The 15,739-nt window shown below is 35.7% G+C and overlaps 1 protein-coding gene across 3 annotated transcripts; it reads left to right on the top strand.

The window, feature by feature from the left end:
* The first annotated feature begins 7,605 nt into the window (after positions 1–7,605).
* Positions 7,606–15,518, top strand: wdr76 (WD repeat domain 76). 3 transcript variants are annotated; one of them, XM_067442022.1, is made up of 15 exons: positions 7,606–7,748; positions 8,274–8,444; positions 8,530–8,598; positions 8,699–8,791; positions 8,884–8,957; positions 9,057–9,168; positions 9,282–9,389; positions 10,564–10,604; positions 10,744–10,897; positions 11,012–11,167; positions 13,116–13,231; positions 14,036–14,131; positions 14,258–14,410; positions 14,752–14,805; positions 15,163–15,518. In XM_067442022.1, the coding sequence occupies exons 2-15, from the start codon at positions 8,304–8,306 to the stop codon at positions 15,428–15,430; spliced, it is 1,635 nt and encodes a 544-aa protein (XP_067298123.1). In that variant the 5' UTR covers positions 7,606–7,748; positions 8,274–8,303; the 3' UTR covers positions 15,431–15,518. The 3 variants fall into 3 exon arrangements, with proteins under 3 accessions (XP_067298123.1, XP_067298106.1, XP_067298115.1); XM_067442005.1 differs by having other exon boundaries at positions 7,626–7,748; positions 8,277–8,444; XM_067442014.1 differs by having other exon boundaries at positions 7,627–7,748; positions 8,277–8,444; positions 8,905–8,957.
* The last annotated feature ends 221 nt before the right edge of the window (positions 15,519–15,739 follow it).

Below are 15,739 nucleotides of genomic sequence, written 5' to 3'. Positions count from 1 at the left end.
ACCTACATTTCAGTTTTAGTACAGTATGGTAAAATTAATAAATATTAGTTATCATTGGGACCATCATTTAAATGTACAAAACTCAAACATGCTGGTAACGTGTGAAGTAGGACATGAAAAGAAATGGCATGCAATTATGAGCAAAGTAAATCATACGAGTTAGGAAAGGTTTTAAAATAATACTGAGTTATTTAGTCATTGACAATGACAAATTGCACATATCACCAACGCACCCTGACCTGAGCATCGAGTTGACAAAAAGATGTATGTGTCAGCCACATGCCCTTATCAGTTCTCCGTCCAACAGATTCACCATCTTTAGCTGGGCTGGAAAAGTGATAAGGAGATGTGAGCGACCATTTGAACATATACTCAACAATCCCACTGAGAACTCCAACTGCTTCCATAAAAAACTCCAGCACAAGTTCCCACCTGTTCTGTCCAGCTTTATTCTTTCAGCCAAAAGAACGGCAAATGAGTCTTCATGACATGTCTACCCACATAGGTATCTGCAGCTGAGATTACCAGGTTAGGCAGCACGTCTGTGATTTTTCCAGTGGCTCTCAGTAGCTTTCCACCAGGATAAGTCTAAGTCCGTCTTCCACAAATCATAGTTTTGAAGCTGGAGATCTGCACAGTGACATACAGCCTCACAGTTTGTAAGTATGCCACTGTGGACACACCCCACAGATGAGTTTTATTTACTCTCCACCCCACCTATCTGCAAGTCAACCATGACAGCTATTGGTTCACAACTTAAGATCATAGGTCAAACCCCTTCAGCAGCCAAAAGAGAGTGTTTATTTGTTGGTTTCGCTGTCAGTCATGATCAAACCAGCCAATGAAACGGGAAAGTCCAGGTCCAGAAGGTGTGTTTTATCGCAGGTGTGACTGCAATGAACATTCCAGTCTTCACATACCTGTCTGCACCATCTCCTCTTATTCTGCTTCTCTGGCTGAGACACACCCTCTTCAGACAAGAGACAGAACACTTCCTGCTGTTGTTTTATGGGCTTTCACCTGCCAGAATCACTCAGCATCACTTGTCACTTAATGCTCGATAAGGGATTAAAAAAAAAAGACTATGAGACAGAGTTGGTTTGAAAAACCAATGAGGAGAATAATTTAAAGAAGGAAAAGCTTTTGCTGAGTTGCGGAGTTGAATCTCCCATGCACTCACTTAAAGCATTTCTCCATTCAGTCATTTGATATCACTAGCTATAAGGGAACATTCTCTGTTACTTTTGGTAACATTCAGATGTTCTTTCAGTAACGTTAATAGAACATTCGTTCAAACTTATTTGGTCTTTAATTACATTATTAAAACATTAGCACAAAAATTATTTTTTACCTCTTTTTAATTGTTAGTCTGTATTATTATTTTTTAAATACACACTAGGGACAAGTGTTGTGAATTAGCTTTAGCTAAAAACAATATGATGCATACGTCAGATAAATGTTCAAGTTTATCTATGTTTTTTGTATCTGTGACTATCCAAAAAAAAAAAAAAGGGAAAAAAAGTTAATTATACATCCATTAAACATTTTTCTGATAGGGCCTACATTTTAGCAACTTTTTACATGATTACATTTTAACAGAAGAAATAATACAAGCAAAAACATTCCTCTGATGTTTTCTCTAGTGTTCACATAACCAATAAAAACCTTTGCATAACTTAACGGGAACATTTTTAAAACATTTATATTTGTATGGGTAGGCCCTTAAATGGATAGTTCACTCGAAAAAGGAAAATTCTGTCATTATTTACTCCTTTTCATGTCATTTCAAACCTGTTGAATACAAACACATTTTTTTTATTAGGTCTATTATTATTTAGTTTGAACTGTTTTTAAAGCAACATTGAACCCCATTGTATAGACCAAACAAAAACAGCCACATATACATTTTTGAGACATTTTTGAAAATGTAAAATGATGATAGCATTTGTGTGTGTGTGTGTGTGTGTGTGTGTGTGTGTGTGTGTGTGTGTGTGTGTGTGTGTGTGTGTGTGTGTGTGTGTGTGTGTGTGTGTGTGTGCGTGCGTGCGTGCGTGCGTGCGTGCGTGCGTGTGTGTGTGGACTGTCCCTATAACAGGTGCGTGCAGTAACATGAACTTTAACAGTCAACATCACATTAAATTTCCCCACGCATAGACACACCGCGGGATGTCTTAGGGTGTGTGTGTTTGTCATTGTACACATGTGCCTCAAGGTGGTGTGAGAATGCAGGTTTGTAGCATTCCAGCAGGGAATAAACTCACTGTACGTATTCTGCCTGAGACGAGTTAAAACAAGTAAAAAGCTTAATCATCCTTCAGTGCGACTAAGAATTGATCTCTTGCGATCATGTGCAATGAATGCCAGAGACTTAAGAAACATAGGCTATAACGCTTAGGTCTAGTACAAAATAGGCTGAAGGGGACAGAGACACGCACAAATGCACACGCATCACACACATCTGGGAGGAGGCCAGACAGCTGTCCAACAAATTAAATCACGCTCATCTCTCAATGATTCAACAAATGCTTCACAGACAGGACATGGTTTGGTTTTTATTAACACAAAAATGTAGTTAAACTTCGAAGTTAATAAATGTTCATAATAGTCCAAGTTTACCCTCTTTGGGATTAGTTGTGAAATTGACCAAATGTGAACACAAATTTAGATGCAACTTCGCTGCCGGAAAGTAGTCTTAGTCTTAGTGTAAATAAAAACATATTTAACATTCTTTCTTTCCAAATCCAAGCAAAATCAACAAGACTCTTCTTTTTCAGTGTAGCCCACTCTTCACACCCATAACTCGATTTTGACCTTGGGTCGTAATTTTATGGCTAACTCCCTGCTTGTCCGTGCAGTGTGGTCAATAGTTGACAGATAGACAGCAATCTATGACTTATATTCTTCATCTCTGCATCACCCTCACTGCTATCCTCATTGATCTTGAACTGCCGTCACTATTATTATTGGAAAAGGTACAGCTTTTCCTTTCTGTCTTCTATGAAACTTACTAACATCAACTTAAAACACAGGCAAAAAGACTATTATACTGCCTGCCAGTACTGAACAATAGTGCCAGCAACACAGAAAATATGTATTCCCTTAAAAAACTTTGTAATTTATGCATAAGGCTCAGACTGTTTGGTCTTTGAATTATTAATTTTACAAAATGTGCATTCGAAATGACCAAACACAAAACACATTTGAATACAATTATATATATTTTTTAATTAAATTTATATGCATTTCCTAGTCTAAAATGAACTCACAATGGTACCTTGACAGCATGTGACTTAATTTGTAGTAAAAAAAAAAAAATGTCAAGCACATGGGTCCGGATGTCATTATAGAATATAATTTGCGTCATTATAAATGACGATAGAAGGCAGATGTTTTGGTTTATATAATTCCCAGACACCAAACGCAGTTTCAAGCATTATTGGGAAAAGACTTCTTGGGCAACTGTGGATTGCCTAAAGCAGGTTTATACATTTTCTAAAAGATATAATACATTTATTACATTTTAAAAAGTAGCCTATAATAAATCAAATGAAATTCCTAGAAGTACATTGACTGTATTGGCAAATTTAAGTAGTACGTAAAAAGGCCACATGGACTGAACTACTGCAGAGAGAAGAGCAGTCGTTCCGCCTGACTGGCTGTTGCGAGTGATGGTTAGTGATGTCTTAGCATGCCTGTGTCAGGGAAAGAGAGCCAGGGACTCTGTGGGCTTTGTGGCCAATTATCTAGTTGAGTTCCTCTGGATGGTGTGAAAGTCGCATGCAAAGCAAACAAGCTTCAGTCATTCTTTATCTGATTCTGGAGTTCCGTCCAAATCACACACCAGGATCATTCATGTGGATAATAGGATATATGCTAAAACATCTTCAGCACCGCAGCAGGATTACAAACACACATTCCTATTAGTCATCTCCTGTTCAGAATTCATTAAAAAAAAAATCATTTAAAAAATTTGATTCTTAAACAATATACATTTAGGACGTTAAGTAGCCTAAGGAATTTTATGCAATTTCTTTTAATTATCTAAAATATAAATTAAGTAGGCCTAACAAGTCTGCATGGCTTTTACTGTTAAAGAAGCATCATTGAGAGAAGAAGAAAAAAGAGAAATCTGCCAACGTTTTACAATTTTAGTTTTTTTCATTGTTTACACGCTAAAGATGAAACCTGAGTGAAACTCAATGAAACTATTCACTCATGTTCCTAATCTTCAGACCATGTCTGCAAAACAAGCATATTATACGCTTTACACTCAATTGAAAAAACAAACATTTTTGCAAAAAATTCTAAACACAGTTCTATATTAGACACATCACTCAAAACTAACAGCTCATTTATTTTATTTGGGAAACACTATGCCACAATCATTGACTGATTATCTACACCCAATGGTCATGTTTGAAAACACTAGTCTATGCAAATCAATCACTTCACTTAGAAATCAAAAATTAATTATTTTTATCCCCTTGCATTTTTGTTTAAGTAAAAAAATAAAATTATATATATATATATATATATATATATATATATATATATATATATATATATATATATATATATATTTACATGTGTATATATTTATTTGTATATGAACATATATCTTATACACTTACTGTACACACACATACCCATATACGTCAGAAAGTCGACTTTGTTTGTTTTCAAAAAAGTTTCACAATAGTAACAAATTCAAATTCAGATGCTGTAAAGCAGCTCAAACAAGTCAATAGTGCCATTATTCTGTTAAAGTCATTTCATTGTTGATTCAGTTCAGTTCCATAACTGTGTAAAATTCATCAGTTGTGCATACTATTTGTAGGTGCAAGTGCTATGAGTCATGGCAAACTCCTGCACTTTGAACAAGCAAAAGACACAAGAGAGTAGTGTTTTACATTATTCACATCTATGTGTATGTTGGTGTGTATGTGGCCAATCATTTTATATTTGTGTGTAGAGTATTTTTTTTAGAAAAGTAAAAAAAAAATCTTAGTGAAGTGTTTGCTTTTGCATGATGTTTGATGCTTTGCATGTTGTATGGGTGTATTTTTTGTGTGTAGAGCATTGAGGAATTACATTTTCAATTTAACCTTGAGCATTTAAAAAAATGCAATTTAACACGTTCGACATTTTGCTTGTAATGTTATTGGACATACATATTGATATACACTGCGATATTAAGCTTTGTTCAAAATACATAACTAAATGTCATTTTAAATGTAGGCTACTTTATTCTTTACTGTAAAATAGTAGAGGTTATTATATGTTTTTCAACAACTTACATTAAGAACAGCTTTATATTTCCATCGTCACACTCACAAATGTTTAAGAATTCAAATGTAAAGTACACATATTCCTTGCTTTATTTCCAGGTGAGTATATTCTGCCTGATACAGCAGTTTCATATGAAAGAGCAAAGTCAGACCGGCCCCTTACTCTCAAGATGAAACATGAGAAGTTGTGAAAAAAATAACCCTAAGCAAAAAAACAACTGCAAAAAAAGAAAAGAAAAAAGATTGCATTTCTTTTCAAGCTGAATGTCTTTTCTTTCTTTTTATTGCCTTGGACTTATTCCGTGTTTTAATAGAATTTAAATATGAAATGTGGTTTAATTCTGAGAAACAGGATTATCAACTTCACATCCTGACAAACAAAGCAACCAGCACCATTGGTTTGGAAAATTATTAAAATATTCATAATTTAAGTAGGCAGATACAAGATTATTTTCTGCCTTTCCTAAGATTCCTTCAAATACAAGTGTAATGGACAGCTTAGTATAGTTATATAGTAGATCTAATATGTAGCCTATGACCTTGCTGCTTTATGCGTTTGTACAACTGAACTTTTCAGCCACTAGAGGGAGACACTTCCCTATACTGGCTCATAAAAAGAGAAATATAAGTAGAAAATGAAAACAAATTAGGTGTAAGGGGTTAAGTGTTCTTGGTGCTTTATCCAGTTTCAAAGTTATTGAGAATGTGATGTAATTGGACATGGGTGTGGTTTCTCTGACATCACACGTGGATGTGGGCCGGGTTGGATGTCCACCGCAGGCCCAGGGTCCAGCAAGACACTTCTCGCTCATCCGGACTGAAGAGACATATGGAACAGTATCCTAGCATACTACTATTTCTACAAAGACTTTGTGAATTCGGAGCCACACAGCATACACTTCTACTAGGCCTATTTCTGTCATAGAAAGATATGATAAAAGTAGTATAGAAGTAGGCGCAGTTCCAAATTCAGCAAAAGAAGTATGTCTGAATTCACACTATTCATAAAAGAGTAGGCACTAGGCACGTACCCGGTAACTGAGTATGCCATCACATATATTGGGACACTTTACTATACCATGATATGATCACTAGAACAAGCTCAATCTTCTAAAATTGAACAATGGTCTGGGGAGTTTGCTCTATATTTTTACTGCACAAGGTATGATCAACGGGCATAGTTCAAATGACTGTACGCAATTGGATAGTCCTTTAACTAATCAGACCAGGCTCAAATGACTCTACGCAATTGGATTGTCCTTCAACCAATCAGACCAACGATCTTCGCCTTCTCCTGTGTTAAACCCTCCAATAGCGCACCAGGTGGATAAGCCAGTTTGTGATTGGTCCACACAAATTTGTAACAGAAGCAGGATAGAAACAGGATAGAAATATGTACAGGTTTCCAGCCTGAGCTACAGGGCGAAATCAAATCGCTGGCAGATCGGCTGGATTTATAATGGAGTCTATGAGTCCCCAGCCTAGAGGATTTGTGAATGTTGGTGAAGCGACACAACTGATGCTTGATAATGACAACATGTAGTATATCTGGATTTCATTCACACATTCATACTGTATATATAGGGTGTACTTTTTTGTGTGCTTATAAAGTACTTATTCAAAATAAGTATAGGCCGACCTACTCAAGAAAGTAACTATGTAAGTTCAGATGCAGCCAATGTCTTTATATGGCAGAAATATAAGAATAGGCCTAGTATTTTAGTAGGCTATAGCAACAGTAAATGTTCTTGGCTTGATGAAAAATTACAATTAGGTTACAGTTTTAGTTTTTAGATTATTTTAATTTATCTATAAATTACTATTTATTTATTTAATGGGCATTGATTATAGGTTAATTTAAGAAAGGTTATTTAATTTAATTTTACTGTTTGAAAAAACAAACAGTAGGCCTATTTGTGAGTTATTGCTGGTAAATGTACAAATGTATTTTTGTATATATATATATATATATATATATATATATATATATATATATATATATATATATATATATATATATATATATATATATATATATCAAAGAACGTAAAGCAATACTGAAATAGGCCTAATGTATAAATCATTAGCTTTAAATTATAAATGTATATGTGTAATTCTTTAATTGTATTATGCCGTCCTCGTTTACTGCACTCACGTGCATATAGGTTTATAGAAGCAAGCAAAGAACCCAACATGGAATGTCATTGCGCATCAAAAGCACCTCCCAGATGATAAATATTAAGATGGTGTGGGTACACGGGTCTTCCGAGATTAGCAAATAAACTTGCAGTCTTTCAGTGTCATAACAAGGGGCGGGGACAGTTACAAAACCAATCAGTAACGCGGGAGTTTTCATAACAGCGTGATTCAAAGGAAGTGTGTTGAATAACCTCACCCTTGCATAGATATATGGATTCGGATAAAATTGAAATAAGTTTAAAGACGATGCAACGTTTACAGGTGAGGTTCGCTGCCTTACTAAACGTTTCTCACTTCCAGAATTTATAGAAATAAAGCACTTGCATGCTGACTGATAAATATTCGGCATGTCAGGTTTATTGGCATTATCTGCATACGTTCATGTATAGTTTATTTATTGTCAATTTATTCACCCTGTGTTTAGCTCGAATGCGTAATTGACGTTTGATTCACAACTATATGGCCTAATTACACTTTTTTAACTTTAGTTCCGCTATCATACCTAAATTACGACAGAGTAAATTATAGCGATTTAACCGTTATTTGGATTATTTATAGCTGAGGCAGTGAACAAAGCAAAGTCTATTATATTTGGATGAAAATAAACTTAAGCACTGTGATGGACAAATTCAAACCGATTCTGTCAGTACTGTTATATAGTTTTCGTTTAGAAACTCCTGCAGTCCAATGAATGCTGTTATAGCGCCCCCTGTAAGAAACCGGCGCAGACACATGCTGGTCGTTAAAGCAGGATTGTGTTCTGAATGTAAAATTTATCATTTTTAGTAGAGGACACCGCCTCCAGAGAACCCTGGAATGGACAAACCAGTGCGTCGGACTTCCCGACGAATCAAAGAGAAACAAAAGCAAGAAAAGAAAAAAAGTGTATCCCCAAAATGTCTGACATTTAACGTTAGGTCCGAGGTGAAAAACACCAGAAAGGGAGTCAAGAGAAAGGTAACGACGTGCCTTATGTTACATTTAAGCACTAATTGCGTTTGTGAATATGTATATATATCGACTATTGCATATGTTATCTTAGAAAAATTACAGTGAGGAAGAAGAAAATGTTCAGGAGACAAGAGCAAACAATGATAATGAATTTCTCCCAGTAAGTAAAAACACTAACGTTACATTAACGTTTACCGCCAAATTGTCGACTTTCTATCTGAATGGTAAAATCCACCTTTTCTTTGTCATCTTAAAAACAGGGTTATCGTGAGGGTTTGTCTGAATATGAGCTGGAGCGACTGGAGAATATCAGACAGAACCAGGCCTTCCTCAACTCCCTGAAGTTGCCGCAGGTAAAACTTTGTAGGGAGGAAGGAGAGTCATTTGTTAATAATTTGTCTGTTTGTATACATTAAACTTTCTTGACTTTATGCCTTTTACTTAGTACATTGGTACTTGTTTGCAGATTTCTGAAGCTCTGAGACCTAAGCCAAAACCTACTCAGAAAGGCCTGAAAAAGTATTTATAGTAACTTTTCAAAATGTCACTAATGTATAATAAATAATAAGATTTAAAAAACTCCACTGTCTCACTAACTAAAGAAATAATTTACTTCAGGGAAAAAACAGAAACAGAGATGCTCCCTGTTCGCAAGTCACTGCGGTTACAGCATAAGGGTCCTCAGAAAACTGTTGCTTTAGAAATGACCCCTCCTTCAGCCAAAGAGCCTGTAAGCAACTGACATGCATCTTAATTTAAAGTGTTAATGTTAAATTTCAACACAATTTTGACAAAACACTGAAATAATTGTATATGAAATTAAAGCAATGTGTGTTATTTCAGGGGGGAAAAGTAAAAGTTAAAAAAGCCCCTGGACCAATACCACTGAATCCAATCAACCAGGATGATGATGTCAGGGTACCTGAAGATTTATTAAATCTCTGGAATGAGGTCAGTGTTAACACAGGAACACTCCTATATAAATTGGTCATATTCCAGTTACTTGTGCATCACGTATCAGTGTTTCCCATTAGAATTGTTTGAGGGCATGCACCTCCGGAAGAATAATTTAAAAAAAACTTAAACCATGACTTGTGGCAAGTTTTGCGGCTAGAAATGGACATTTTTGAGACACAAATATGACATACCATCACCAGATTCAAGGCATGATTATTGCACCCCATACCTTGAACTGGTTACAAACAGAAACCATAATTTTATAATTTTAGACAGGATTATTCATGTTTTTCTTTTGTGTTAATTTTCAGCTTTCATTTACATTATTGATATAAATTTATAGGGGGGAAATTAAATGGCACAACCCAGAAAAATATTATTTACAATTTATTAAATATTTTATCTTCATGGCAAAGACAACACCCAATCTGTTAGCACTTAATTTTTCTGGGCTTTTCATAGAAGATCTCGAAGACTCTTTGGGGTTACAAGGTGTCAAAGCCATAGCTATCTTAACCTTATTCAACTACAGACCTTCCTCAATATTAACGTAGCTGACCTACTCTTGAAGTGCGCCTTAGCAACCGTTCGTTTCACCATCAGAGAATGTGGAGGTTATCAGAACACCTCTTTCTACTCATAAGAGAATGTATTTAATATAGGATAGGAGGATGCATGTTAAACACATTAGTCAATGTGTCAAAGCAGGCTTTGGATCGGAGGAATTGCTCAAGCTTAACAACCCATTCAAGGCATAAAAACAGCATCGGGGTGAAATATTAATATTTTTTTATCATCACTAGGCCTATAAATATTTATTGTGTAACGTACAAGTGGACGATGGTACCATAAATTGTGGCAGAGCAAGACCCCATCCATCGGATACCCAAACAATGTAGCCATAATGTTCAGAACATATGGGCTGCAGACTTATCTTTGGGCTTGTAATCGCCTGAAACTTAGCCTAACCTTATGTCCTACATGTCCTGAATAATGAAAGGCTAAGAGAGGATTTCATGCACTTAACTTAGTCAAGAATTTCAGGAAACAATTTCAAGATGACGTTGCTGATTATTATTATTTTTTTTGGCTCTGTGCCGCTGTGAATACATTTTAGGGGAAACACTACGGATTAATCCAAAATCTGCATGTTTTATATATTTTATAGGTCCCATTAAAACAAGATGCAGAAGCATTGGATTTGAAATCGTGAGTAACGTCAAAAAGAGTGTTCATCTATTCATGTAATTTTGGTGTCTGTTCTGTCAGTTTCAGATAAGGTTAATCTTGTAGCAATTTACACGATGAGACTATCATATTTTTAAAACTTATTAACATTTTTTTTCAGGTACCAAGAAGTGCTCAAGAAATTGTCTATCGATGAAGGTTGTGTGGTGAAAGTTGTGAAAGATCGGGTCTGTTCAGCAGCTTTTCACCCCTCCGCTTCTAGCTTGCTCATGGCAGCAGGAGACAAGTTGGGCCACCTGGGACTCTGGAAGCCAGTGAGAAAACCGTATACTGGGGTGATAAAAGGGAGAGATGTTTGTGAAAGTTGGATAGTGGGATAAGTGGGGTTGAATGTGGTTAAGTGACAATGTTAACTGTGTTTCCCTAAGGATGCCAAATGGGGTGATGATGGTGTGCTCTGCTTTGAACCCCACTTTCGTGCAATTACCAGCATGGCTTTCTCATCTCACCCTTGCAATCTCATCACAGTCAGTTATGATGGCTCTGCACGCAGCATGGACCTGGAGAAGACCGTGTTTGATGAGGTGAAAATTATAGCCGGTCTTTAAAATGTTTACACTGGTCAATAAACTTTTTTTTTTTAAGTCTTTTTGCAATTTTTTTTTATTGTAGCTAAAAACCATGAACCAAAATCAACAGGCTAAAAAACTTATACAAGGAACAAAATACAAATAGCTTAACATAAATAAATAATAAACAAATTAGCAATAGCACAAATAAATATAACTGAACAAATATACTAATGAAATAAACAATGTTTATGGTTTTCAAGTAGATGTAGTATTCAAGTAGGGAGGGACAGCACATGTGAGATGTTTTGGAGAAAGTTAGCGAGGCCAGGTTGAGATGGTTTGGACATGTTCAGAGGAGGGAGAGTGAATATATCGGTAAAAGGATGCTGAGGTTAGAGCTGCCAGGCAGGAGGTCAAGAGGAAGACCAAAGAGGAGGTTTATGTAGTGAAGGAGGGCATGAAGGTAGTCGGTCTGAGAGAAGAGGATAAGACTAGATGGAGGCAGGTGATTCACTGTGGCGACCCCTGTAGGGAACAGCCGAAACAAAAAGAAGAGGGATCAATAAGAGGAATATAATTGTTACATTTACATTTTTAATTCTATTTAAGTATGCAAATGTATTGTGTGATATTTCTAGAGATGCACCATTAAAGGGTTAATTCACCCAAAATGAAAATTATTTCATTAATTACTCACCCTCATGTTGTTGGACACCCGTAAGACCTTCGTTTATCTTCGGAACACAAATGAAGATATTTTTGTTGAAAGCTGATGGCTGAGAAAGGTTTCAAAAAGGCCTCCATTGCCATTCAGTATATTTCCACTCACAAGACCCATGAAGGCACTAAAGACGACATTACAAAATCCATCTCACTACAGTGGCTGTACAATCATTTTACAATGTGATGAAAATAGTTTTTGTGCGCAAAAAATAATCAAAATAATGACTTTATCCGCCAAGTTATTGTCTTCTGTGTAGGTCTCTGACGTGAACTCACACGATAGCGGCGCTCCTCTTCGCTTCCGGGTCATGTATCTGAACCATAGATCTGAATGGTGGAGCTGCGTCATATTCTCGTGCATGCGTCGAGTTCATGTCATTAACTTCGTGGATAAAGTCGTTATTTTGATTTTTGTGCGCACAATAACTATTTTCATCTCATTGTAAAATGATTGTACAGCCACTGTAGTGAGATGTACTTTCTACGACGTCTTTAGTGCCTTCATGGGTCTTGTGAGTGGAAATATACTGAATGCCAATGGAGGCCTTTTTGAAGCCTAGCCATCCGCTTTCAACAAAAATACAGGTCCTTCTCAAAAAATTAGCATATTGTGATAAAGTTCATTATTTTCTATAATGTAATGATAAAAATTAAACTTCATATATTTTAGATTCATTGCACACCAACTGAAATATTTCAGGTCTTTTATTGTTTTAATACTGATGATTTTGGCATACATCTAATGAAAACCCAAAATTCCTATATAATTTGGAAAAATCCTGGAATGTTTTCCCCAAAAAACGTTATTTCTTTTTGACTAAAGAAAGAAAGACATTTGACATCATGGTTGAGATGGGGGTGAGTAAATTATCGGGAAATTTTCATTTTGAAGTGAACTAATCCTTTAAAGGGCATGTGACATCACAGGAATAGATTCACACTTTGAATGTATCTTAATTTTTAATAGAAAACTGTTGTATTGAATTCCAATAATATTTCATACTATTATTGTAAATGGATCCTTGGTGAGCATAACAAGCAAGCAAGAGAAAAGTGACAAAATAATGTAATCTCTATTTTTAAAGATACATTTGTCATTTGCAAAAAAAACCTCAAATGTAAATCATGGTAAACCTTGGTAAATCATCTTATCCAATATCTGGTTTTTAATCCTGTTTCTTGGTGCCGTATTAAAGATGTACAATCAACACTTGTTTAACCACTGTTTTGTTCTCAGGTGTATCGCTCAACCTCTGGCCTGAAAAGTTTTGACTTTCTGTCAAACGACTGCTCTACTTTACTACTCGGTGAATGGAATGGAGATGTTGCAGTTGTTGACCGTAGAACTCCTGGGTGAGACCAAAATGTCAACATAAATGTTAAACATAAAACCTCATACAGGGCTCGACATTAACGCTTGTCTGCTTGTCCAAGATAAAAACTAATGAATCACCAAAATGCAAGAATGATTCTGCATTAATTTAGTGTAAGTGGTGATTGACAACACGCTGTTGATGCTTGTGCATCTCGAGGAGAAATGTAAGTTAAAAAAATGAGCTCCGCTCACATAGAGAAATTGCGGTAAAGATTCAAAATGTGAAGTTTTTATATTTATAACATATGATACAGTTAAACAATATCACACAACCAAATGTGCTGTTTTCCTGAATACCATCACGACTGAAAATGACAGTGATTTCATATGACAGTTCCATAAACAGTTAATTAACATTTTGTCACTTACATTTTAGATGCAATAGTGAGTGTTTTTGTTCTATTTCAGCAGCGAAAATAGTTACAAACAAAGATTCCAAACAACAAAGTTCCAAACAGCAGGACCATAACGCATCTCACTAAAGAGTAATTTAGTGTAAATACATTACTTTGTGTAAAACAAATGCCAAAGTGATGCATATCTCCAGAAAGTAGAGACTCTAAGCTTTCAAATGGTACCACCTCAAATGGTACCACCTATGACATCATAGCTCCTCCACAGACATTTAAAGTGGAAAGTAAATACATGACGATGTCATTTCCGACCCTGTACAGGGTCCTCTGAAGGACAAGGACAAGCACATGAACATGTTTCATGTCGAGCCCTGCCATAGAAATATATTTATATACATCATAAATTATAAAAGAATTGTGTGATTGCAGGCAATATGAATCTTTGCATACCATGGCCGAAAAACCTATACGCTGTGTTCATGTCCATCCTGTGCAACAGCATTACTTTGTAGTGGCAGAGGGCAGGTATTTTAACTAGACTTTCACTTCATTTTCACCAAATAATGGTCAATGTAATGTTTCACAAATTGCTGAATAAATAACATATCCTGCAGACAGAACTATATTGTTTTTGTCTTTTTCTTCTTTAAGTTTTGTGAATATATATGACGTGCGTCATCTAAAGCGAAGGAACAGTCTAGCAGTCTGTGAACTCAACGGTCACACCCGCAGTGTCTCCAGTGCCTTTTTCTCCCCACTCACAGGCAACAGAGTCCTGACCACCTGCATGGACAACAAGATCAGGTGATCAGAAATCACAAGTGTCACTGCTAGATCTGATTGTATTAAATCTTCTTGCAAATGTACCAATAGAGGGTGCTAGAGAATCATAGCCATGACCATTATTGATGTGCCAGAATGGGTTGAATAGGCTTTGTATTCTTTTTTGTGTTTGTGTGTATTTTCTCCCTTACTACCTGTAGTACTAAAATATACAAAGCAATTTACTATAAAATAGTCTCCCAAGAATTGTAAAAGCCATCCATCCTCCAAACTGCGTATCCTCTGTAGACTCTACTAGAGCCTGAAGAATTGGAAATGTATTACATTTATAATAAAATTGTTTTTTTGCAAATTTGTTTTAGAGTATTCAACACTTCCCAAATGGATGGCAATACTCCTGTACTAAATTCAATTACGTAAGTATGGGTGTTATGTGTCATGTTATCAACTTTTACATTACTGTTATTTGCATTTTTTTTTTTTTTTTTACATATATGCTATTATTTTAAACATTTTATCTTTATAAAAGTCATGATGGTCAGACTTGTTTTAAAATTAAAAGAATTACATGGTGTAAAAAGGGCTGCAAAAATTGGCTAAGTATATGTAACACTTTGAGACCCCACACAAAGTAAGTTCAAAAATCAAACATTTTGTGTGCATTTAGCTCTTATAAAGGCATTCGTATTTTATTCTGACTAGATGTCTGAATGTCTGCATTATTTATTTATTTTTAAATCATTGTAACACCCTGTTAAAATCTTTCTATGTAGGCACAACATGCAGACAGGTCGGTGGCTGTCCAAGCTGAGTGCAGTATGGGACCCCAAGCTCCAAGAATATTTTGTGATTGGCAGCATGGATAGGCCTCGCCGAATTCAGGTATATCACGAGAGCGGTCGTCTCCTTCACACTTTTCGTAACATGGACCACCTGACCACGGTGTGCTCCATCACAGCATTCCACCCAAAAAGGAACATTCTGCTTGGAGGCAATTCAAGTGGGAGGCTGCACATCTTTACTGACTGTTTCATCAACTAGGAAAAATCCATGAATTTACCTGTTTGTTGAATTGATTGTGTTGGTTTTCTGTTTCCCACTTTTATTTATAAATACGCACAACATTGCACTTGCTTGTACTGTTATTTTATATAAAATACGTTGTTTGTTTTTCGTTCTTGTAACATTAAATATGTAGTATTAAAGAAGGATGTAAAGAATCTTATTTTATTTTTTTTGGTCATACTTTTTTCTTTCAAATAATGCCATATGATACAGTAGCTGATAGCAATTTGTACCTGTATTTTCTTATGAAGATTCTCATCCTGAATTCAAAAGCAAAGAAAGATT

The sequence above is a fragment of the Pseudorasbora parva genome, chromosome 1 (assembly GCF_024679245.1).
Source record: "Pseudorasbora parva isolate DD20220531a chromosome 1, ASM2467924v1, whole genome shotgun sequence".
NCBI lineage: Eukaryota > Metazoa > Chordata > Actinopteri > Cypriniformes > Gobionidae > Pseudorasbora > Pseudorasbora parva.
Note: the sequence above shows the minus strand (reverse complement) of the source record. Positions and strands in the feature narration are given on the sequence as shown.